This window comes from Miscanthus floridulus, chromosome 8, assembly GCF_019320115.1.
Source record: "Miscanthus floridulus cultivar M001 chromosome 8, ASM1932011v1, whole genome shotgun sequence".
In the NCBI taxonomy this organism is placed as follows: domain Eukaryota; kingdom Viridiplantae; phylum Streptophyta; class Magnoliopsida; order Poales; family Poaceae; genus Miscanthus; species Miscanthus floridulus.
Genome location: NC_089587.1, coordinates 109,049,727 through 109,076,299, shown reverse-complemented (window position 1 = coordinate 109,076,299; position 26,573 = coordinate 109,049,727). Strand labels below are relative to the sequence as shown.

General features: G+C 47.7%; 1 protein-coding gene across 1 annotated transcript; it reads left to right on the top strand.

The window, feature by feature from the left end:
- The first annotated feature begins 16,153 nt into the window (after nt 1-16,153).
- Nucleotides 16,154-19,083, top strand: LOC136473234 (subtilisin-like protease SBT1.5). The gene has a single exon (XM_066470915.1). It carries the CDS (start codon nt 16,419-16,421, stop codon nt 18,831-18,833), a length of 2,415 nt encoding a protein of 804 aa, XP_066327012.1. The 5' UTR covers nt 16,154-16,418; the 3' UTR covers nt 18,834-19,083.
- The last annotated feature ends 7,490 nt before the right edge of the window (nt 19,084-26,573 follow it).

Sequence of the window (26,573 nt, the reverse complement as noted above, 5' to 3'; positions counted from 1 at the left end):
CGTCGTGAAGGCTAGCTGGCGACGAGCGAAGCGGCCCTCAGGAGTAGACATGACCACGAGATCTGTTCCAAGTCGTGCAGGACGACTGGTCCGTGCAGGTCGGGTAGATCTGTTGTGGGGAGTTGTTACCTGCTCATTAGGTTGGCTTTGAATCGTACTTACCAGAGCTAGGGTTTCAGCGAGTTTGACGCCGACCCGATCGATGGAGTCGAGCAGGTCGGTGTTGTCGATCTGCCTTCCTCTATAGCGGGGAAGCGGATGACGGGTTGTCGGCATGGATGTAGGCACGGTCGGAGCCGGATGTACCATGGTTGGAGCCAGATCCATCGTGGTCAGAGCCGTGTTCACCGTGGTCGGAGCCGTGTTCACCGTGGTCGGAGCCGTGTTCACCGTGATCGGAGTCGTAGCCGGTGTAGGTGAAGTAGTCGTCGACGCAGGTTGAATCCACGCTTCCTCCGTGGTCATGGCGATGGAGTCATCGGAGCCGGTGGTCCAGGTGATCTGGCCAACGGTGAACGTGAGGCCGTTGGGCGTAGCCATGGAGCCGGAGATGATGACCATCTTGTTTGCTTGGAGAGCAGTACGCACACCCCCTACCTGGCGCGCCACTATCGACGAAATATGGTCGGCAGTCTACCTAGGGGTATGCCCAAGGTAGTAGATTATCGGCAGACAGATGCGCAAGCCCCAAACAAGACGGTGACGCAAGACAGACATGAGGTTTTATCCAGGTTCGGCCGCCAAGAAGGCGTAATACCTACGTCCTGCGTCTGATTTGTATTGCTGTATGTCAATGAGAGATGTTTTTTAGAGGGGTCCCCTGCCCGCCTTATATAGTCTGGGGGGCAGGGTTACAGATCTAGAAACTCATCCTAGTCAGTTACAATTGCCATATGTGGCCGGATAAGGATTCCTATTCTAACCGACCAGGATCCTGCTTGGTCACCAAATCCGTCTTGATTCCTTGTGCGGGGCTCCGATCAGGTTAACTGGGCCGCACGTCGTCTTTCGGGTGTACCGAACCCATCGATCCGGGCCAGCCCAAGCTTAGCCATAAGGGTATAGGGGTTAATACCCCCACACAAAGGCTCCACTAAAATTTGTTCTATCATAGCATGATTGGTGGAAAAATTCAGCACATCAAGAGAACTCTCACCTTCCATGAGTTTAGCATCATGGGCATTACCTTTGCTCTCATGTTCAGTAGGAGTAATAGTTGATGGTTCTTAATTTTTACATGAGGCTGTGAGCATCTCATTTTCTATCACGTCATCCTCAGTCTTTTGTACATTGTCCCGCAAAAGGTTAGGCATAGCAGGAGGAATAACAAGAGATTGATCTAGATGATGTACCTCATCATTTGAATTAATTATAAGAGATGGATTAACAAAATTTTCTCTCATAAGATCTTTCATATCATTCCATGTGTGAGGTTTATCTGAAAAACTTAAAGACTCCCACCAAGTTGATGCATATTGTCTCAAAACACTAGTTGTATTTTTAATTTTCTTCCGTTCGCACATATAACTTTATGCAAAAATATTATCTATTTTAGTTTCCCACTCAATATACTCATCAGCACCAATACCATCATAAGTAGGCGGGGAAGAAAGAATAGATTGACCTACGGGAGGAGGTGTAGCAGCAATAGTGCGTAGCTCATGCATCATTGATGTCTCATATCGATACGTGTTGTAACCTGTCATTGTTAGCATCAAACAAGAAAACACATAAATATGTATTTTTCTATCAACTACTATAATATGTGGTAAAGGAGTAAAGTCACACATGCTCAAGCGTCTTACCACGGTCTTACAAGTGTTCTTACTAAAGCAACAGGCAGTGCAATCGGTCGATGACTGTGATACCATTGTAGCTTGAGTGTAACAGTTGCAAGGCGAACCTATAACTTGTTTCGATGATTCATGTTGATTCCAAAGGGCTTTTGATGTGAGACCACTTGCATTGGCTTTCTAATCTAATTAGCTTTCCATCCATATGTGGACCGTCAAAAACGAAGCCTGGACGTGCCCGTGTGACCAGTTTTATAACAGACTGGTCCTGGAACCCAAGACGGGGTCAAATTTGATTTGGGCCTCTACCTTGGTGACTCGAACCAGATGAGCTTTGGGCCTCCTTCTCGGTTAGGACACCCTCACTGATCTCCTCGTCCTCTATCTCCAAGAATGGTCGTATGCATGGAGCTCATGTCCTTATCAAGTATATATATATATATATATATATATATATATAGATATATATATATATATATATATATATATATGCAAGTGGGTTTCATTCAACTCCTCAAAACTTAATGCACAAGCATAAAATAAAGTGCAGAATATTAGAGGTTATGCACTGGAGCTTGCCTAGGTAAGATATAACCAAAAGTTAGCATTCCATCATGGTGACATGATCATCAAGGCACCATCTTTTCTGCTACTCCAGATGACTTTGTGATCCATCGTTGTTCCTATTATGATATACGTGGATGCAACAAAGAGGCGTAATTAATCAACGGCAACTACAACTCTTAAAAATACGATTATGTCTCTCAAGCTAACGAGCTAGCTCTAATAGCTAATGTGCTAGGCTACGTATCCATGTTGCTGAATAAGACGTTATTTTCCAATAAATGTTTTAGTTCTACCATCTCGAGGTGTTTCGGTAGTTCATTGACTTAATATGTATATTCGAACTAGGGCTCATTAGCTATCTTAGCAAACTAATTATTATGGAGCTACAAAAATTACAGTGAGCACCTAACAATGTTAGGAATTTACTGTGAAATTTTTAGAGCCTACACTATCACCAATTTATTACAAAAATTCCTACAACTTTATATCTTAACAATATTAAGCATCTCAGTTTAATTACATAACTCCTGAAAATACTATGAACTATGCGAACAAAATATACTAGCAGATAGATCATGATTTTAAAACCTAACAAAATTAATTTCATAATTTTTGGACATCCACATGATTTTATATTAATTACCAAAGATCAGCTCAAAATCTAATTAGAAAATACTAACTAATTTATCCGGAAAGAAAAGGACAAGCGGCCCAGCACGGCCCACTATGGCGCGGACATGACCCACGAACGGGGGAGCCTGCCCGCGCTTGCGATTTTGCAAAGGAGCCCTTGAGCTTTATCCGAACTACAAAGGAATCCTATCACTATTCTCCCATCTCTCTGACAATCTCATTTAGCCCCCTAGGGTTTTCCTAACTTCCTCGCGCATATCCCTGAGGCAGGGCGCGCGGCGGCGTGGCGAGCAGCGGCACAGGGTGGCTACGCCGGCCACCTGAGACCTGCGCGGACCCATCTAGCGAGTTGATCACCATCCCCAACCTAAACGACTGTGCTGGGTGGCAGTGAGGGGTGCTAGGGCTCACTAGTGAGGGCTGCAGCGACGCATGGCCATCCACGACGGTGGCATGACCGTTCTGGTGAGCTAGGGCAACTACTGGCCTAACCAGCTAGCGGGTGAGCATTAGGAGCTTACCATGGACTCGGCCGAAGTGACTATTGGAGTAGAGTATGGCAGAGGAGGGCTGGCCACATGCGATCGAGCCATGCGACGGTGTACCGTGGTGGACACGACCATGACGATAGCACCAGGTAGGGATAGGGGTTCGGTCGAGGTGCATAGGACGAAGAGGGAATCATGGTGAAGCTAATGGCGTAGCTGGGCTGGCCTCTAACGGCTTCGAGGGGAGTTGCCACCCACACCAGTCGAGCGCGACCATAACGACCTGGCGGCGAGGAAAATACCAAACTAGAGCTTGGCTGCACTCCAATCATGGCCAAATGGGGTCGAGCGTCTTGGTGGCTTAAAGACAAAGCCATAGATGTGATGAATCAGGAGATGGTGACGTCTCCCTGCTGGATTTAATGAACGACGTCGCATCGGGTGGAAACGATAAGGAAGGGGAGGGAGGGGGTTCAACTTGGGCATCAGTGCGACATGCTTAAAGACGATGACGGTTGGGAGTACGGCTGTCGCAGTGAGGCTAAGACGCACATGGGGATACCACGGCTATGAGCATGGCCACGTGCCGGTGCAGCGAGTGCGCCATGTGCGTGTGTGGTAGTGGCAGTGCCATCGAGCAAGGCTAGGCAGCATCGCAGAATTGCAGAGAGTGCGAACACGACACCAAGGCGACGGCGCCGGCAGTAGGGACAATCCCACCCGTGTGATGGCAAGAAGGACAACAGCAGCACCACAGCGTAGGGCGGGAAGGGCGGCGACGGTGGCAGCATCGAGGTAGGGCAGCAACAAAGTGGGGCAGCAGCGCGACTACCAGTAGCTGCAGGGCGAAGACAGCGGCCCATTAGGGCTAGCCACGGCCAACCCATGTCCAGATAGGCCAACCGAGCTTGGCACCGTGGCCCGCGGGACGCAGCCAGCCTCGCGACGCCGAGCGGCCACGTGAGGTGACCGTGCGCATAGGCTAGGCATATGACGTGCATGAATTTTAAAGCACGTCTAAAACTGACCTAACATAGTTGAAGCTAAACTACCTCAACCATGCTATAGAGGGTACATCAGTCTACCATAAGGAGAAAAAAATATAGCATTGACCTTTAGCTAGATTTTCCAGAATTAATTCACCAACATGGTATTGTCACACTGGTTTCAAACTTAAAATTCTTCCAAGTCTTGATCTGAATTTGACTTCAAGTTCTATTTCCAAGCCATTAGAAATACTAGCTAGTCACATTATTTTTCTACAGCAAGAGTTGCATTGTCATCTACAAAGTTTGTACTTCAAACCTTATTTAGGTGTCACACACATGTTCTATAATACTTTTGCTCAATAAAAATTGGTTTTCCACCCTACTTGACATAACATGAGTTATTGAATAAATTTTCATTTAATATTTTTTTATTGGTCATTTTAGGCTACAAGAAATTTATCAACACCTTCTATCACATGCATTATTACATAAACATGATGCTCAGGACATGATTTAGTAGTTTGTTTAGGGCGTAACACCGAGGGTGTTACACAATCCCTACACCGCTGGCATCACATTCAATTTCAAATGTCTTACCGAAATCTAGGAGTGCAAGGAGTGGGGCTGTTGTTAACTTCATTTTTAGCTCTTTAAATGCCTTCTCTTGTGCTTCTCCCCATTTAAAAGGCACTTCTTTCTTTGTCAACTCATTGATTGGAGCAGCAATGGTGCTAAAATCTTTCACAAATCATCGGTAGAAACCAGCAAATCCGAGGAAGCTCCATACATGGCTCACATTTTGTGGAGGCACCCACTCACAAACAGCTTTGATCTTTTCCTCATCCACCTCCAAACCTTGGCCTAAAACAACAAAGCCAAGAAAGACTACCTTGTTAGTGCAAAATGTGCACTTGTCAAGATTAGCATACAATTTTTGCTCACATAGGACAACAAGCACACTTCGGATATGTTCAACATGTTCATCAAGGGATTTTCTGTAAATTAATATATCATCAAAGTAAACCACAACAAACTTGCCAATGAAAGCTCTAAGCACATGATTCATCAATCTCATGAAGGTACTTGGTGCATTAGTCAATCCAAAAGTCATTACCAACCATTCATACAACCCAAACTTAGTTTTAAAAGCTATTTTCCACTCATCCCCTTCTCACATTCTTATTTGATGATAACCACTTCTCAAGTCAATTTTTGTGAAAATGATAGCACCACTAAGTTCATCAAGCATGTCATCAAGTCTAGGAATGGGATGTCTATACCTTATTGTGATGTTATTAATAGCTCTACAATCAACACACATTCTCCATGAACCATCTTTCTTGGGAACTAAAAGAACAGGGACAACACAAGGTGAAAGACTTTCTTTCACATACCCTTTCTTCATCAATTCTTCCACTTGTTGCTAAATTTCTTTTTGTTTCATCCGGGTTGGTGCGGTATGCAGCTCGGTTTGGAAGTGAAGCACTGGGAACAAGGTCAATTTGATGTTTGATCCCTCTCTTAGGTGGCAGCCCTAGTGGTACTTCATCTGGAAATACATCCTCATATTCCTGTAACACATTAAAAACAACACTTGGCAAAGTAGAGGATAAGTCGTTAGTGGAAAGAAAAATTTCCTTGTATAGGAGTATAAAGAACATGGCGTTGGGTTCACTCAATTCTTTTAAATCTCCCTTCCTAGCATCATAACTAATCCCTCTTTTCCCGTTGTCTTGGTTCTTTGCAGTTGTGGGGTTTTATTTGGCTTTGAAATCACTCCCTCACTATATTTGTGGGTCACTCGCAAGTGGTTCTCGCTCTCTCGTTGTTTTCTTTTTTGATCATCTTTTAAAATCTCCTCCGGTGTCAAAGGAAGCAAAGAAATTTGCTCTCCTTTGTACATGAAAGCTAGCTTGTTGGTTCTTCCAAAAATCTAAACATCATGATCATATAACCATGGTCTTCCTAGTAGCAGTTGGCCTGCTTGCATAGGCACCACATCACACTCCACATGATCGTTATACCTCCCAATAGAGAAAGGAATTGTCACAACTTGGTTCACACACAGCACACCACAATCATTTAGCCATTGCATCTTGTATGGATTAGGATGACACCTATGTTTTAGCCCCAATCTATCAACCAACTCCTGACCGGCAATATTATTGCAGCTGCCATTGTCAACAATAATTCTACACAACTTATCTTTGATCATGCCTCGAGTATGGAAGAGATTGTGTCACTGCCCATGCTCTTCTTTCACAGCAGTAACACTAAGCACTCGAAGAGAAATAAAGCAATTATTATCACCTTCATTGGATTGGATCTCATTCCCATCATTACTCTGAGTTTCTTCTTGTATGTCTTCTTCTTCTCTATCACTTTCAGATTCCCATTCACCTTGTTCATTTACAATCATGGTCCTCCTACTTGGACATTGTGCAGCAACATATCCACGTCCATGACACTTGTGGCAGATGATTTCTCTGCTACATGTAGAGAAAGTAGCAGCTGAAGCAACAGTTGGGGCTGCTGTACTTACAACAGGCCGTTGTTGGTTTGCAGGTGATGATGCTGTAGAAACTGCCATCTTCGAAGGAGCAATGGATGGAGAGGACCTTGCTGTAGCACCTTGAGAACGACCCCCACCAAAAGAAGTATAGGACTGTTGCTTGCGCTATGGGGCTGCAATGGAATGGCTTGCATAAGATCTTCCATGTGTCTCTTGCTGAATTTTTCTCTTAGTGCGCATAGCTTGATCAACAAGATCTTGCAAAGTATGATATGGAAACATCTCAACAAAACCAGAAATTTCTTCATTGAGACCACCCAAAAATCTTGCCATTTTTTTACTCTGGATTCTCTCTAAATCTAGCCCGCACTAATAGCAACTCCATCTCCTTATAATACTCATCAACCAATCTTTTTCCTTGCTTCAACAGTTGCAACCTATTGTGAAGGTCACGCTGATAGTTTGAGGGTACAAATCGCCTTCTCATCACTTGCTTCATCTCTTCCCATGTGTTGATATGTTCTCGGCCCAACACAAGTTGATTCTCCTATATTTGATTCCACCAAGTGAGAGCATAACCAGAGAACTCAACTAAAGCAAGATTGACACGCCTCTGATCAGAAAGATTATGCACTCTAAAAATTTGATCACACTGCTCAGCCCACTCAAGATATGCATCTGCATCCTCTCTTCCAGTAAATTTTAGAATACTCAACTTGACTCGAGCAATGTTGTCTGGGGCATCCCTATTATGACGACCACGATGACGCTCCCTATCTTCATGATCAGCACGCCAGTGACGATCTTGGTGCCGCCCAAACAACCCATCATTTGCAAAGGTATTCTCATTATCTGTCGCACCCAATTTTGCATAACAGAACCAAGCGCTCATATATGTGCGCCCAGGATGTCCAAACACACATATAATCTCAAATTGCAGTAATATCAAAGTAAAGTACTTTATTACATCGCATATTTCATCACACAATTATGATAAGTCTTGCTCATCGGCAACACTATTGTATAGAGTAGAAGACTAAGCCCAAAACGCCATAGGGACTCCAACTGGGGGACATCACCCTAGTAATCCTGGACATCTTCTGGAAACTCTTCATAGACATTATCTGTTACCCATCCGAGATTTTCATTGAATGTAAAACAAGTGTAAGCGCACTATGCTTAGCAAGTATATCAAAGGGATCTATGAGGCTCAAAGGCTAGACACGATTTGACTGCGGTTAGCAATTTTAGTTGGTCAAGTTTTAGCATCCTAAATCTCTACTTTAGTGAATAAATCCAACCCAATTGGTAATAATGAATAATCAAAATTATGTCAATTCCCAACCATCCATAGTAACCACTAATCATGAAGGATCCAGATCGCTCGTATCCGTGAGCACGGCTGTTATAATAGGTTAAATATTTCTACAGAAATTGTACAACTTTACCCACCAAACCGTGATTCCCAATGCTGGGGTTGCAAAGCCCACATCACCTCTACCTAGGAAGTGTGGCAGGGTTTCACTATGTAACCCTTCACTAGTCGCACTAATAGGTCATAGCTGCTAAGGTTTCAGCCATCTAGCCTTATGTGGCCCTCCTCTAGGAGTGGCACTCGTGGTCGTGGCACGGTGCACACCCTAGCAGAAAAAGAAACATACCAACTAGTGCCCCCCTCTTGCCCTTTTGGAAAGCTACAGACGAGCTAGTACATTCTAGTTAACAAGTTAAAGTCAGAGCCATATGACACTCGAGATTGTACGAAACCTCGTAGGTGGCCACTTCAGGATTAAGTCCTTATGGAGAGGCACTAGAGCACTCAACCCAGTACTCTAGCCCCCTAATTGTTGCTAAAAAGCTCCATTTTAACATATTGCATAATACCTTTAGTCATGTTTAACAATTATTTTATGTTGAGCGTGGCAGCATCTATCCAAAATGCATTCCAAACCATAGGTACCAAGGATATGTGGTACAAATAGTAATCCAGGTAAAGTCCTTAAAGGTAAATCAAATTTAAACACATGCATGTATATGAATTATGGAGTTCTTAGGTACAAGGGGCCTTTGCTACACTTGCCTTCCTCAAAGCTTCCTTCCTATTACTGCTGGTCACCCAACTGATCCTCAGCAAACTCAACTTGTTCGCCCTCTATAAGTGATCCAATCCACCAATCAAGCATCCAATCCAATCATTACATGCATACAAATAGGCTTCTATTAGAATAGTACACCAAATAGTAGAAACAGAGACTAAAAAGCTTATAGAACTAATATACGTACTGCTACGAACACATGACCGAAAGAATCACTCTAATCGGACTTAAAACACAAAAGTTATGCATAATACAAGTTTCAGTGGCATTTCTATAAATAAACCGAACTCAAATTTGAATTTAAACTAATAAAATCTGAATTTAAATGAATTATGGATGGTGCACACTATTACTTAGAAATACAAGGGCTAAATCGGAAGAAAACAGGACTGAAAAGAAATGATTTTGAACTAAGGTTGGACTGTGGGTTGATTTTCGGAAAACGCAGGGGCTAAACCACAAAATGTGTGCGGCTGACCACGGGTTGACCGCGTGGCCGCTGACAGAGCATGATGTGGTGCGCGCAAATTGGCTTGGTGCACTAGGTGTGCAGTGGACGCGCTGACACGGGCGCTGTGGACCATGTCCACGGTCCAACCGGTGGACCGGTTATAAACCCCGAAGGGGTACGCGATCTTGGCCGCTGATCAAAGAACGGATGGCATAGAGGAAAGGGGGAAGTCTCCCATGGCCGCTCTGTTCTAGCGACGGCGGCACCATTGACGTCGGCGAGCCAACCACAGCGGCGGATGCTAGGGTTGCGGTTCCGGCCACCTCGATCAAAACCGAAAGCATAGACATGAAGAGCGGGTCCACGCGATCTCAGTGGGGTACAAAACAAGGACAGGAAGCACGTCAAGACGATGGCTCGCACGGCGGCACCATGGTCGGGATGAACGGGAGCTCCCCTAAGTAGTGCTCCAAGGTACTAAACTCAAGGACGATGGGACGGGGAGGTCGAGTGGCTCATCATGGGTCCGAGGAAGGTGTTTGCGGCGTTCGAGAGGGCTCCGAAGGGTTTGGTTGACGGCGACGGCGAGCTAGAGAGAGAAACCATTGCCGGTGAGTGTGAACCCATGAAATGGGTGACCAAAACGAAGAGAAGAAGACACCCACGACGATGGGCCACGCGCGCGATTCAGAAGGGAAGGAAGGGAGGCGCGGGTCTGGGCCACCAACGGCCCTGGGCCGGAATGAGGTGCGGGTAAAAATAGAAAATGATTTTTTTTTCAATTTCTGGTTTTTTGCAAACTTGCTCCAAATTCAAACTAGATTTGAATTCAAAGCCACTCTACTCTAACCCTACACTCAGACAAAAACCAAAATGCCTCGGCATGAATGCAGCAATCATGTTACTAAATCTTATATTAATTTTTAATTAGCCAAAATTATTATTTAACCTAGCTTAAAAATGCATAAAAATTGATTAAATGCTCAAATTCACTTAGTAAATTATAATAAAATTTTAGGGTGTTACATTATCACCAAATCCCTCATGATCAAAGTCATCAGATTCATCTTCAAAAGCATACGGTGGTCACGACCACGCCCGTGAGCTCGTCCATCTTCAAAAGCCATTGCCACGATGACTAGCCCGCCTTCCACCACCATGACCATCTCTGAAACGATCATGAAGGCCATGTCCTGCATCAGAATTTTCACCACCAGATTCATCATATTGATGGCGAGGAGCCCTTTGTCCATTTGCTGGCATGCGTTCATTGAACATCCTCTCCATGGCCTCCAAGAGCAAGTTTTCCATTTGGCGCAACTCAGCCCGTGCAACAGGGGGTTCTTCTTCTCCATGACGACCACCATGAATACTCGAATTGGATCATGACATGTTAGCACTTATGTAAGAAAAGTGGAATAGGTAAATTGTGAAATCACACAACCTCATCTCTTACTTACCAATGTTCTTGCTTGTTCTCAAGGACAGTGAATGTGCTAATGTAGCAGTTCAATGGAAGTGATTGAGAGGTCGCAAGGATTACGAGTCGAACGTCCCGATTTCAGATTTTGGTAGAGCTATAGGTGGCCAATCAAGGGAGGCTATGGTACTGCAACCCAAGTGGTTTGATGTGTTCAAAAGATATGAAGTTGCTGCTATGGAGATTACCACAAATTTGAATATGTAAACTGAAATTTGCAATTATACAACCTACAACACAGCCCCTACTTTCAATTCTTTTCACTTCTCTTTTTTTTTGAATCTTTCTTTCTTCTTTCTTCTCTTTTTTTAGATTTTTTTATACTATCAGGGGTGCGGATAACAAACGAAACACAACGCAAAATATATGAAGATGGTGATTGGCAACTTGTTGAACACAACAACACAAAGATAGCAGTACTGCCGAAAGGCTATAGGATTTTTTGTGGCTTTTTCAGTGGACTTTAGGAGATGAACAAAAATAGTAACAAATGGTGGATAAATCAAAGCTAAATATGTGGATGATGATGAGACCTACCATGACAATGAAAGCTTTGATACTAGTTGATAAATACTGATATGAATCAGCAAGGGGATGGCCCGATCTTCACGACAGTAGGTCGAAGAATTGAAGATAGCTTGCTACGAACAGCGGGGTAACTAGCTTTATACCTGTCCAAGGTTGGATGCGACCAAACGATGGGGAGAGAGGCACCGAAACTGCGAAGACTTCGACTCGATCTTTGAATGACCGTCGAACCACAATCCAAAACTAATCCACACACAAAATGGTGCAGCCATACTAGAAACCATAGAGCACAAACTAGGGGAACCTAGAGGGATAACTTCACAAGTCCAAGAAGAACAAGGAAGAACAAAGGTTTGAGTAAGGCACTCGGCAGCTCGGCTGCAATATCATATAGTTTATTAAATCATCAAAAGGTCCCTAATAGCTTAGAGGTAGGGGATATTTATACCAGGAACAACCCTTCTAGTTGGGTGTGAAAACGAAATGGAGTTTCTGAAGATAGGCTATGTGAAAGGTCAGTGGCCTTGCGAGACTGTTGGTCTACTGAGTAGTCTCCACTAATCTAGCCATAATTCCTTATTGGGAAGTCCAAATGATGAACTGTTTGTTGGGTGTGAAAGTAGACTCGAAGAGCTTTCCAGCCATGTGTAGCATGCACCATGAAACTTTGTAGATTGGTAAAGTTTTGCATGGGAAGTTGACCCAACATTCTATCCTAGGAAGATTGTTGACCATCTGAGCAGTCTTCACTAATCTGCTCATATCTCAACATTGGGAAGTCCAAAATACTTGGAACTTGCGCCATTGAAAAGTAAACTTGATAAGCTTTCCAAAATGTCCTCATGGGCCTCCAAAGCTTCACGGGAACGAGAGTTATGAATGTTTCTTTCAGCTGGCCTATTTTTCACTGTACTGGTCCTATCTGGTGGTCCGTTTTTCTCGGTGCTGGTCCAATGTAGAGTAACATCCTCCTCTTTATTTGTATGCCTAAGTACAATCAAAGTAGAACACTTAGGTAGTATAACATTCTCAAATATGTCAAAGTTAATTTCATCTAGGAGTGAGTTCACCTCTTTTTGGAGTAGTTTTGCATGGCTACGCGTAATTGGACCTTCATACATATGTGAAACTTGAGTAATCGGTGGCATGTCCATATCATCCTCCCCCTCTTAAAAAGGACTAGTCCTTGACTCTTCCAATCCAAAGAATGGAGATAGATCAGGGACATTGAAACTTGTACTCACACCATAAGTACTTGGGAGATCAATTTCATATGCATTGTCATTGATCTTGCAAAGCACTTTGAATGGACCATCGGCTCAGGGCTGCAACTTGCTCTTGCGTTGCGATCTTTGCGTAAATGCACCCAAACCAAGTGTCCGGGTTCAAATAACATCTTCTTGCGACCCTTGTTGGCGTGCTTCTCATACATCTTAGTCATCTTCTCAATGTTTGCTCTAGCTCAATCATGAAGCTTCTTGACAAATTTAGCTCGTTTTCTTGCGTCAAAGTTCACATGTTCCTGCATAGGCAAAGGCAAAAGATCGATGGGAACAGTAGGTTTGAAACCATATACAATCTCAAAGGGACAAAATTTTGTGGTCGAGTGTACCGCCTTGTTGTATGCAAATTCCACAAGAGGCAAGCTTTCTTCCAACAATTTCAGATTCTTCTTAAGGACAGCTCGCAACAATGTTGACAGTGTGTGGTTCGCAACTTCGGTTTTCCCATCAGTTTGAGGATGACACGTTGTGGAGAATAGCAGCCTCGTTCCAAGTTTTCCCCACAAGGTCTTCCAAAAGTAGCTCAAAAACTTGGTGTCACGATCGGACACAATGGTACGTGGCACTCTATGAAGACGCACAATTTCTCTGAAAAACAATTCAGCAATATGTGAAGCATCGTCGCTCTTATGACAGGGAATAAAGTGTGCCATTTGGCTAAATCGATCAACCACAACAAAGATTGAATCCCTCCCCCTCTTGGTTCGAGGTAAACCAAGAACAAAGTCCATAGAGATATCCTCCCAAGGTACACTAGGAATAGGTAGAGGAGTGTATAAACCATGAGGTTTCAAATGGGACTTAGCTTTGTGGCAGGTTTCACAGCGAAGAGCATGCCTCTCCACGTCTCTCCTCATCTTAGGCCAAAAGAAGGGATCAGCGAGTACTTGCTCTGTTTTCTTGACACCAAAATGGCCCATAAGTCCACCCGCATGAGCTTCCTGCACAAGCAAAATGCGAACAGAACAATCTGGAATGCATAGTTTATTAGCTCGAAACAAAAACCCATCATGCAAATGGAATTTTTCCCATCACATACCACCACAACACTTGGAATATGGCTCAACAAAATATGAATTAGTAGCATATAAATCATATATACTTTCCAAACCAAGAATTTTAGAATCTAGTTGGGAAAGCAACGGATGACGTTGAGACAAAGCATTAGCTACAACATTATCCTTCCCTTTCTTATACTTGACAATGCATGGAAAAGACTCAATGAGTTCACTCCATTTTGCATATCTTCGGTTTAGTTTTAGTTGTCCTTTAAGGTGTTTCAAAGATTCATGGTCTGAATGTATCACAAATTCTTTAGGCAAAAGGTAGTGTTGTGAAGTTTCCAAACTTCGTACAAGAGCATATAATTCTTTATCATAAACTGAGTAATTCAGAGTTGGACCACTTAGCTTTTCACTGAAGTATGCAATTGGCCTCTTTTCTTGCATGAGCACACCTCCAATCTGTGGCAGAACCGCCTAATCTAATGCTCTCTCAAGGGTATTTGTCTTCCACTAGACACTAAGTACCCAAGCGAAGACACAAAATTATGCAATTCTGTTGAGCACACCCCGAGGGAGAACTCGAAAATCCATATTTTTCCATTAGGATAATAAATGAGAGTATAAAACTTCCAACATTTGTAGCCATTTCTTACATTGATTAATACAATAGCGGAATTAAACATGTGATCGAAGTTTCAGCAGAAAGAAAGTTATTTAATGATATGTGAAGCATTAACAAGTGAATATTTCTATTCAAGATATGATGGCGGTTTATAAAAACTTTTCTTATAATAACCTTTAGTGAGGGTTATAAATAAATACTACGATCACTGCATGAAAGGAATCCTCTCTGAGCCAACCAGGAGGTTTCCACACACTAGAGCCATTTACCATTCATCTGTCACCTACAACAGGGGAATAAAACCCTGAGTACTCAATTGTACTCAGCAAGACTTACCCGACAGGAGAAAAATAAAAGACTCCAAGGATATGCTAAACTTATTTGGCTTGTGAGTTTTTGCATCTGCGGAAGCATTATTAAACATGCGTCCTTATATTCAATTTTATTAGCAGTCATCATTAGTCCACACAAAATGGTGCAACCATACCGGAAACCATAGAGCACGAACTAGGGGAACCCAGAGGAATCACTTCACAAGTCCAAGAAAAATAAAGAAGAACAAAGGTTGAGTAAGGCACTCGGCAGCTCGGCTGCAATATCATGTAGTTTATCAAATCATCAAAATGTCCCTAATAGTTTAGAGACAGGGTATATTTGTACTAGGAACAACCCTCCTAGTTGGACGTGAAAACGAATTGGAGTTTCTAAAGATAGGCTATGTGAAAGGCCACCACGAGATGGATTCGCGAAGTGGCCTCGTGTGACTATTGGCCTTCTGAGTAGTCTCCACTAATTTGGCCATAACTCCTTATTGGGAAGTCCAAATGAAGAACCGTTTGTTGGGTGTGAAAGTAGACTCGAAGAACTTTCCATCCATGTGTAGCATGGACCATGAAACTTTGTAGATTCGTACAGTTTTGCATAGGAAGTTGACCCAACATTCTGTCCCAAGAAGATTGTTGACCTTCTAAGCAGTCTTCACTAATCTGCTCATATCTCAACATTGGGAAGTCCAAAATACTTGGAACTTCTGCCATTGGAAAGTAGACTTGATAAGCTTTCCAAAATGTCCTCATGGGCCTCCAAAGTTTCACGAGAACGAGAGTTATGAATGTTTCTTTCAGCTGGTCTGTGTTTTCACTGTACTGGTTCGATTTGGTGGTCCATTTCTCTCCGTGCTGGTCCGATGTAGAGTAACATCCTCCTCTTTATTTGTATGCCTAAATACGGTCCGATGTAGAGTACCATCCTCCTCTTTATTTGTATGTCTAAATATAATCAAAGTAGAATACTTAGGTAGTATAACGTTCTGAAATATGTCAGTGCAGCGGTCAGCGCATACGGAGTCACACATAGTAGTATTAACCCTTCAAGAAACTTCAAAATCATCTGATTTTATGTACATACGTCAGTGCAGTCTGGTACTAGCATGTATACTAGTACTCCATATAAGGTATCAGGCATTGAGGCAGGATATGCGTGTCCCGAACGGTGAATATAGCCGAGTTTTACAGGTTCCAAATCTACCTTGGCGTTCTATTTCAAGCCGCCTTCCCTTCCACCCGTGACCAGCAAGTAGCAGCAGCAGCCCACAAGCGCGCGCGTGCAAACAAGCCGCTGATCCGGCGTCCAAACACGCGGTGGCCCACGCCCGCGCCGGCCCATCCATCCATCCTCCTCCACTCCCCCCTCGCCTCTCGCTCGCTCAGCCTCACTGCGTCTCCCAGTCCGGTCCAGTCCGGCCACATCCACGGCCGCGCCGCGTCGCCACTCCCCCCGTCCCGTCTCTGCCTCCCCGTACCGCACGCTGCACTGCACACCACCAGCGCATCGCATCTGGCCTGGCCACCTGACCTCCCTCCCCCTCTTCTTCTTCTTTACCCGAGGTGGCAGCGAGGCGCCTCGCTTTCCGCTTTCCGCTTTCCCACTTCGCCCCGCTGTGCCCCCAATCTTCCCGATCCGGCACCGCGCAATGCCGCCGCCGCACTACTATCCCGTCCTGCTGCCGCTACTGGTTCTTGCGGCAGTGGCGGGCGTCTCCGCGGGGGACGGCGGCGGGGGAGAGGGACTGGAGCGGACGTACATCGTGCGGGTGGACGCCGACGCGAAGCCGTCGGTGTACCCGACGCACGCGCACTGGTACGAGGCGGCGGTGCTGGCAGCGGCCGGCGACGGCGCGGGGTGGCCGGAAGGGGGCCCGCTGATCCACACCTATTCGGCGGCCTTCCACGGGTTCTCCGCGCGGATGTCCCCCGCGGCCGCCGAGGCGCTGGCGTCCGCCCCCGGGGTGGCGGCCGTGGTGCCGGAGCGCGTGCGGCAGCTCGCCACCACGCGGTCCCCGAGGTTCCTGGGCCTGCTGTCCTCCCCGCCCTCGGCGCTGCTCGCGGACTCCGACTTCGGGGCCGACCTGGTCATCGCCATCGTCGACACCGGTATCTCCCCCGCGCACCGCAGCTTCCACGACCGCGGGCTGGGCCCGGTCCCGAGCCGGTGGCGCGGGGTTTGTGCGTCCGGGCCCGGGTTCCCGCCCAGCGCCTGCAACCGCAAGCTCGTCGGCGCGCGCTTCTTCTCCAAGGGGTACGAGGCTACCTCGGGGCGCATGAATGAGACGGCGGAGGTCAGGTCCCCGCTCGACACCGACGGGCACGGGACCCACACCGCGTCCATCGCCGCGGGGAGGTACGTGTTCCCTGCGTCCACGCTCGGGTATGCGCGCGGCGTCGCCGCCGGGATGGCGCCCAAGGCGCGCTTGGCAGCGTACAAGGTGTGCTGGGTGGGCGGATGCTTCGACTCTGACATCCTCGCGGCCTTCGACGCCGCCGTCGCCGATGGCGTCGATGTGGTCTCGCTCAGCGTCGGTGGCGTTGTCGTGCCGTACTACCTCGACGCGATTGCCATCGGGGCGTTCGGCGCGACCGAAGCCGGGATCGTCGTCTCCGCTTCGGCCGGCAATGGTGGTCCCGGTGGGCTCACGGTGACCAATGTGGCGCCCTGGATGGCCACCGTCGGGGCTGGTTCCATGGACCGCGCGTTCCCGGCCAATGTGCGGCTCGGCAACGGGCAGGTGCTCGACGGCGTGAGCGTGTACGGGGGGCCCGCGCTCGAGTCCGGCAAGATGTACGAGCTGGTGTACGCCGGGACGAGCGGCGGCGGCGGCGGGGCCTCCTCCGCCTCCGACGTCTACTCGGCGTCGATGTGCCTTGACGGGTCGCTGGACCCAGCCGCGGTGCGCGGCAAAATCGTGGTGTGCGACCGCGGCGTGAACTCGCGCGCCGCCAAGGGCGACGTGGTCCGCCGCGCGGGTGGCGTCGGAATGGTGCTAGCCAACGGGGCGTTCGACGGCGAGGGCCTTGTCGCCGACTGCCACGTCCTTCCGGCGATCGCCGTCGGCGCGGCCGCTGGCGACAGGCTCCGCAAGTACATCGCGTCCTCGACCAAGCAGAGGCCGGCCACCGGCACCATCCTGTTCGAGGGCACGCACCTGGGCGTGCACCCGGCGCCGGTGGTGGCGGCGTTCTCGGCGCGCGGCCCGAACCCCCAATCCCCGGAGATCCTGAAGCCGGACCTGATAGCTCCCGGCCTTAACATCCTGGCCGCGTGGCCCGGCGGCGTCGGCCCGGCCGGCATTCCCTCGGACATCCGCCGCACCGAGTTCAACATCCTGTCGGGCACGTCCATGGCCTGCCCGCACGTGTCGGGCCTGGCCGCACTGCTCAAGGCCGCGCACCCGACCTGGAGCCCCGCGGCGATCAAGTCGGCGCTGATGACCACGGCGTACGTGAGGGACAACAGCAACAGCACGATGGTGGACGAGTCGACGGGCGCGGTGGCCGGCGCGTTCGACTTCGGCGCGGGCCACGTGGACCCGATGCGCGCCATGGACCCGGGTCTGGTGTACGACATCACCCCGGGCGACTACGTCAACTTCCTGTGCAACCTCAACTACACGGAGCAGAACATCCGCGCCGTGACGCGGCGCCAGGCGGACTGCCGCGGCGCGCGCCGCGCCGGGCACGCGGGCAACCTCAACTACCCGTCGCTGTCCGCCACGTTCGTCGCCGCCGCGGAGGACGCCAGAGCGACGACGATGAGGACGCACTTCATCCGGACGGCGACCAACGTGGGCGGCGGCGAGAGGGCGGTGTACCGCGCGTCGGTCGCGGCCCCTGAGGGGTGCAACGTGACGGTGCAGCCGCGGCAGCTGGCGTTCCGGCGCGAGGGGCAGCGGCTGAGCTTCACGGTGCGGGTGGAGGCCGCGGTGGCGGCGCCCGGGAAGAGGATGGAGCCCGGGAGCTCCCAGGTGCGGAGCGGCGCGCTGACGTGGAGCGACGGTAGGCACGTCGTCCGTAGCCCGATCGTGGTGACGGTGCAGGCGCCCTTGCAGTGAGTACTGCTGATCAGCTGCCCCGACCGCGGATCGAGCCGGAGTTGATGAGGCCATCAATGGGCGGTGGAGAGGAGTCAGAGGACACAGTCTCAGTGTTCTTGAAGGCGCGGACCATGAGTCCGCAAGGTTTTAGCTTTTCTGTATTTTTAAGGTTGCTGTTAGTTGTAGAATACGTCGTGGAAGAGCTGTATCGTTAGGTACTATGTAAGCTATACTGGAAGTCTGAGCTCTAGCTCCGGTCTTTGTTCTCCATTTCTTCCTCGTCTTGCTTTGCTGCTACCATTTGCTTCTGTTTTCTGATGAAGCATGCCATGCCGGCCGCCGGCGTGTGGTTTTGCATGAAGTGGCTTTCGCTCGCTGGTTTGAGTCAACCAATTAATAGTGTTTTTTCTCTCGTAACGAACCCGTACCAGCCGGGCATCAACCAGCAAACAGGCCGACGGTCGGTCTGGGTGGTACCACCCAAAGATGGCAACGGGCATAAAATATCCGCGTGCCCGTGGATAGAAAACCCGATGGGCATGGATATGGGTTTAAGTTTGTGCCCACGGGCATAGGTGTGATTCTAAACCCGATGGATATTTGCTCGTGGGCATGGAAAAATGATATCCGCACCCGCAAACCCGCTAGACCCACATCAATGACCCTATAAGTCTATATACGGTTGTATGTCTTTATTCGTGTTAATTTGTGATGACTTGAGATACACTAATGTAGACTTTTGATGACTTTTGTATGGTCAATGTGTCATACTTTATCTAATGTTGAGATATAGACGTTTATTTTTTGATATATTGTTTCTTACTTGCTATTAAGATATGATTGGGTGCTTTGTTGTTTCATTTTTGCGGGTATACGGGTGTGCCCGCGGGCATGTGATATCCGCGGATAACGGGCACGGGCATGGTTTCCTACCCGTAATGGTTAACGGGCGCGGGCGCGGACACGGATTTTTGCTCGTGGGTATGGATATCTAGGGCTAATATCCACGTGGATTTTACCCGTTGCCATCTTTAGTACCACCAGTGTGTGATTGAATGGTCCTCGGCTGAGCTCACATGGACGCGTCATGTGAGTGAGATAACGATGAGTGGGGGACGGGTGCGTTGTGCGTTCTTGAAGTAGGATCCCGCTTTCAATTCACTTCACTCATTCATTCAGGCCTTCAATGGTTTCTCCACCAAAAGTTTACACCATATCTCATAAAATGTTTGAACACATATATGAAGTATTAAATACAGACTAAAAAAATAACTAATTACACAGATTGCGACTACTTTATGAGATAGAATCTTTTAAGCCTAATTAGTCCATAATTTGACCATGTGGTGCTACAGTACACATGTGCTAATGACGGATTAATTAGGCTTAATAAATTCGTCTCGTGATTTACTCACGAATTCTGTAATTTATTTTTTTATTAGTATTCGAACACCGCATACGACACTCTCATATAACCATTGACGTGACATCTAAAACTTTAGCCCTCTATATTTAAACAAGCCCTCGTTCGCCTTTAGACTGTCTCTAATAATGAAGCGCAAACGCAAAATGCGTCTTCAACAGTGGTTTGCGTGGCAAAAAATGCTGTCCAACGGAAGGCCCAAACAGCCGACCGATTTTGCCTACCAGCCGAAGGGAAAGGCAAATAAGCGTCTTCGGCAGCCGGACGACGCAAATCTCTGCCGCAAGACGACGCAAGGGCTCCACCGGTGCGGCCGCGAGCTCCGCCGAGCCGCGAGCGCGAGATCCGCCGGCGCGGGCGCGAGCTTGGCCGGGCCGCGGGGGCGAGCTCTGCCGAGCTGCGGGCGCGAGATCCGCCGGCGCGGGCGTGAGCTCCGCCGGGTGCGGGCGCGAGCTCCGTCGAGCGCGGGCGCGAGCTCGGCCGGGCCGCAGGGGCGAGCTCCGCCGGGGGAGAGGGAGGGTCGGGGAAGAAGAAGGAGAGGGAGGGGGGCCGGATCCGGGCGCCGCGCCAGCGCCAGAGCGCACCGTCGCCCCACGTCGTCGCCGTCGCCATGCCCTGCACGGCCGCGTGGGAGTGAGAGGAAGAGAGAAAGGCAGCCGCATGGGAGAGAGAGGAAAAGAGGACCGAAGATATTTTGGGTTCGCTGTTGGAAACGGAAGAATTTAGATACCTTACTTATTTACTGTGCCGTGACTCAAACGGTGAAATTTGGGTCGTCTCTATTGGAGAACCTTAAAGCGGAAAATTTTCGCGAGGACATGGAGGGAAGCGAGGCAGGTGACGAGTGCAGAGTGCGCTTTGTCAAAAGGCACCGCCGTAGGCAAATCAATGGCCCTGGCTGACTCGATGGTAGTACTGTAGAGACTAGTGCAGAGCAGCAGACGGCGAATATCTGACTTTTCGTATGATTTTTACTCCAGCATTGCCGTCATTGAGACATTAATAGCAGCTTTCTGGACAGATGACTGTGGCCAGTTTGGTCATGGCCGCATCGTGCCAACAGCCAACTGGGGGTGCTAGTACTGATTTTGTTAGTAAAAATATTTATTTGACCTCCATTGACGACCGGGCCTTCGCTTTTAACCATTTCCCGGCGACCGAAGGGAACATGAACATGCCCCGACACATGAGGGCATGAGGACTAGTAGTAGTCTTCGTGTCGTCCGTTGACTTGATTGGACTCCATTGACGACCAGGCCTTGCTCGTGCATCTCATCATTCCGGGTCACGGCGGAGGAACAGCAACGAACCATGTGGATCGAGCGTCTGCGTGGCCGCGAGTCAGAAACTCAGATTGCTGTACCCGTACAGAGCTTATAAAATGGCACCGCCGGGACCGATGCCGAGGCCCGCCATCGTCTCGCTCGCTTTTCGGTGTCGCCTCGAGGGGCGCTCGATGTGCCTCTGCGCTCTGTCCTCTCCCCGCAGCCCGCAGCCCGCAGGTCGCAGCCATTGCCGGTGCGCCGCGGCATGTGTGTGTGCCGGCCTGCCGGCCGGGTACGAGTACGAGCGGCGCCGCCAACGCGTCGGGGATTGTTTTTTCCACTCGTTCTTCTGTTGCTTTCGTGCGCGGTGGGCCACAGTCCACGGCAGATTCCTTGTCGTCGTGCATCCGATGGAGGTCGCTGACAGTGGCGCATGCGTTAACCGGCCGAATCAGTTTCGGCCCGGCGGGAAGGTGCGTACGCACGCTGGCATGGCCCGACAGAGGAGGAGGCAGGCCGGGAAAAAGGAGAAAACGAAGATGCAAATAGAGCCTCGGGCTGGGCTGGAAAAAGAGAGGGAGTGCGAGAAAGAGAAAGGTTTCCCAAATTGAAAACAAAATAAGTTCCTCATCAAAAAAAGAAAAGAAAAGAAAGCAAAATATATTCTACCTCTTTGATCTGATTTTTCTTCATGAACTTCAAAACAGGACATCTTAACCCCCCTTCAAGTCCTCAACCCTTAAAACCATTTAAATTAGAGAATTTGATGTTTCTGCCCCTCACTACAGACTTCAATGGTGATTTTACCGTCATTTTTTTTAACTTTGTGATTTTGCTCTCGCTATTTTGAAACGAAGGAGCCGTTTACCCATACTTTGTAACACCGTCTATACTGAGTGGATTAAATGGCAAAAAAGAAAAAACACGCAAGCGAAAAGACAACCATACCCCTCCCACGTTTTCCTCTTCCCTCAGCTCTCAGCCGTGCCTATTCGCTTGCATGGAGGAATATGCACCGCGGCCTCGTGGGCGGCAGGATTACGCGCGGTGCCGCCTAGGGTTTCCATCGGTGTTGCGCAGGGCGGCGCGCCTCCCGGAGGTCTGGTCCTGGCGCCTCCCCTTCTTCCCCGCCTCCTCCCCTGTGACCCAGGCGGCTTGGGGCGCCGTATCGTGCGGTCCTAGCCCGGGCGGGTGGCTACCTAGGCGGCAGGGGCGCCGCACCTAGCGGTCCTGGCCCAGGCGGGCAGCGAGGCCCCGCCGCGGCCTCCTCTAGCCCTCCCTGGCCAGCGGGTCCCCCACCCCCGCCCCTCCCTCTTGAGCAGCTCGAGGGAGCGTGGCAGCAGCAGCACGAGGGCAAGAGGGCGCACGGCAACAGCTGCAGTAGGCAGTTCCCTCCGCTGCCAATGCCCTCCACGCCCTCGGCCTCCTCTAAGCGGAACCCGTCCTCGCCAACTCTCTGCTGTGTCTGTACCTACGCCCACCCGTCCCCTGTTCGGGCCTCGCACGCGGCCTGTTCGACGAAATGCCCGCGCGCACCGTGTCCTCCGACAGCACCCTCATCTCGCACTTGGACTCGCCTAATGACGCGTGGCCGCGTGGGGCCTCGTGCGGCGGATGGTGGCCGACGGGTGCGTGCCAAATCGGTTCACTGTCTCAGCCGTGCTGCCCGCGTGCACGTCTGCGCGCTGGGTAGGGAGCTGCATTGCTACGCCGTCAGGGCTGGTGTGTGCGGGGAGGATGATTTCCATGTCAGCAGCGGCCTCGTGTCCATGTACTGCAGGGTTGGCCACCCGGACTGCACGAATTTTTTTTAACAGGATGGCATGGAGGAACGTTGTTTCATGGACTGCCATGTTGGGAGGGTACATGGAGAATGGCACTGAATGAATTGTATAATTCTGTATTAAAATTGTCAAATTCTTGATCTAAAAATAGGGGTAAAAACATAAGTGTCAAAATAAAATAGAGGTAAAAACGTATTGGCAAAGTTATCCTTTGATTTAAAAGTTAACACCGTTAGAGGGACTTCACAAGTCTGCCTTCGTTTTGAAATCATAGGGATAAAATCACAAAGTTAAAAAAACGAGGGCAAAATTACCATTTCGCTTCAAAACAGGGGCAAAAACGCTTAAGCCCCTTTAAATTACCTCTTGCTTGGGTTACAAGTGTTTTTAAAAGTCCATTCCATCTTTTCAGAAATCCAATAAATACATGATAAGGTTTTTAAATGACAAAAAATGTCTCTGAACTTCTAAAAATTAGGAGCCCATGAATTTTTCCAGATTTTTCTAGGTATTTGCCCATTCTTCTACATATAACTATAATTTTCGGCAGGTTTTAAAGATACTTCCACGAGCTCTAAATATTTTATCTAGGTTTGTCGTGTGTGTCACAATATATCTCTAGAATTTTTCTGAGCTTAGTTATTTTTTGTGGTTTAAAAATTTTATTAGTTATTTACATTTTTTTTAAAACTGAAAAAAGGAAACCGCCTTGAAAACCACTTCTAACCAGGGGTAGAGAGGTATTTTAAATGGTGGTGGAGGGGGGAGGGATAGATGTCCGAGGAGAAAAACACGGTGATAGTTCGGAGAGGTAAAGGGATTTTTTCCAAAAGAAAGATGGGAAGGTTTTGGGTCGAAAGGATTTTGAGATTTTATGGAGTTTTACCACCTAAATTTATTTCCAAAATTTGTTTCAAAAAAACCTAACCAAGTTTTTAAAACTTGGTTTTCCAAAGTTTTCTAATGACAATTCAAAACTAATATTTCAAATGACAAATAAAGGTTTAGTGGAAAGGGTATTTGTTTAGTTGCAAGGTTCGAACAAATTTAGGGTACATAATGCATGGATATCAATTGTAAGCGAAGTTTCCCTTGCCTAAAGGTACAAAGGAAGCGAGGTTCAAGGTATTTTTGTTGTGTGACTATAAATTAGCTAGAGGGCTCACACTTCACTTGGAAGGAGAGAGAGAGAGAGAGAGAGTTGCTGGTAGTGGCTAGGTTGGTATGAGGCGATAAACAAAGTTTATTTGAGTGGTTGGGTTGGGTTGGGTTGTACATAGGAGATAGAAAATTTACCGTGTGGTTATTGGAGGTTCAAAACTTGATGTGCTATGGTTTAGATGAGAACTAGAAATGGTAGGAAATGTTCTACAGATGTTACTAGGATTTTTAATTTTTTTGGTAATTTTATGGGATTAATATATGTAAAGGGTACTTTTCTAGGTACCACAAAAGGATGTTTTTCAATGTATAGAAACTAGAGAAAAATATCCTTTGAGAAGTATTTGTGGTAGATAAGGTGTGAAAAGGGCATCAATGAGTTCAAAAGATTTTTGGGTTTTTTCATGATTTGTGGCAATTTTTAGTAAAAGAATATGCTAGAATAGTCTTTTGTGTTCATTTCATCAAATGTACACAACAATTTCCAGAGAGGAAGAGAGGTAGGCAAGTGATGCTTGGATAATTGGTGCCCTATGTGTTATTGTTCTAAGGACCAACTTTTAGGGATAGGTTGACGAGGTAGGAGGGAGAGAGTGGTCTAATAGACCAAATGCATGGAGGGTATGAGTGAGGCTGATGAGTGGGGCTAAGTGCATGAGTGAAAGCCCTATGTTGGGTTTTTGTAATTGAGACAACCAGTGGACCAACCTTTTGCTAAGTGTGTGATTAAGCTAGGTGAAAGGATCTAAACAATGCCTAGAGGGGGGAGCGTGAATAGGCGTATCAAAAAAGTCTACACAAACTCAAAGTCAAATGTCAGCAACTGTCGGAAGTCCCGACAGAAGTTCCGACGCAAACAACCGGGAGTTTCGACTCCTACGTGGATTTTACTACAAGTACAAAAATAAACTTTGAGTGCGAGATTTCTTACAACCCCACTTCCAAGTGGTTAGGTAGACATGTAGAGTCACTCCCTTGACGCCAAAAAGCATCCACTCCGTAGATCGAGTCCAAACCCTAAGAGGTGCTTTGGGGAGAAGAGAAAACAACCAAGAACAAATATGATAGCACAAATCACAACAACAGCAAGCACACGAGACACAAGGATTTATCTCGAGGTTCGGTAATCCCACAAAGGAGCTCCTATGTCCTTGTTGTTGAGGTGACCACAAAGGTCGGAGTCCCTTCCACCTTCTTGCCTCTCTCAAGGAAACCACAAAGGTCACTTGAGCTTTCCACTAAGAAATCAAGGATAATACAAACTTCCCAAGGCTCTTCCACAAGATGGAAGCTATTGGGCGATGCCTAGCCAGCTAGGAGCAAAGCTCCAAGAGTAATAGACACAAATCCAACTGGCTTGATGAAGAAATCAAGTGCTCAAGCTTGCCAAAGTGATTCTCTCACTCAATCCACTCTCCTTTCACTCAAATCCCTAAGGGAATCGAAGTTTTGGAGCAAAGGGAAGAGGAGAGAGAAGCCTTGAATGCTTGGGAGGAGTTTTGGACAGAGTTAGGTCACAAGAGAAGAGAGAGCTATTTATACTCATAGGAAAATCTAACCGTTCAGATCTGCGTTAGAAGTTTCGACACAAATCACTGGAACTTTTGGCTCTAAGTAAAAACACTATTCACTAGCGCTGACCATTGGGCTCGCTCGGCCAGAGTCGGAACTCTCGATGACTGCCGGGACTTCTGGCTCCCGTCGGAATTTCTAACGGTCAGCCGAGCCTGGCGGCTAAGTCCAAGGGCACTGGGACTTCCGACGGGAGTCGGGACTTCCGACTGCCGGAACTTCCGGCTCACGTCGGGACTTCCGACTATCAAAAGTCCACAACAAGAATCTTGGTGTTCATGAGGTGATTTAGTGTCACTCTTTTGATTTAATTTTTATACTTGAGCACTCTATCTTTCTCAGACCACCTAAACTTGCATCCCTCTTTATAGTACGACGAAACCTAAAAACTCAAAACAAAAGATCGAAACTTTGGAGCGCGCTTTGAGTTCGTCTGCCTTTTCAACTTCAAGAATTGAGGGATACCATTTCATCTTAGATCAACTCTTTGAAACTTTTATGGGACTAAAGCTGCAATACATCTCATTAAGATCTCATTAGTCCCTAATTTGGA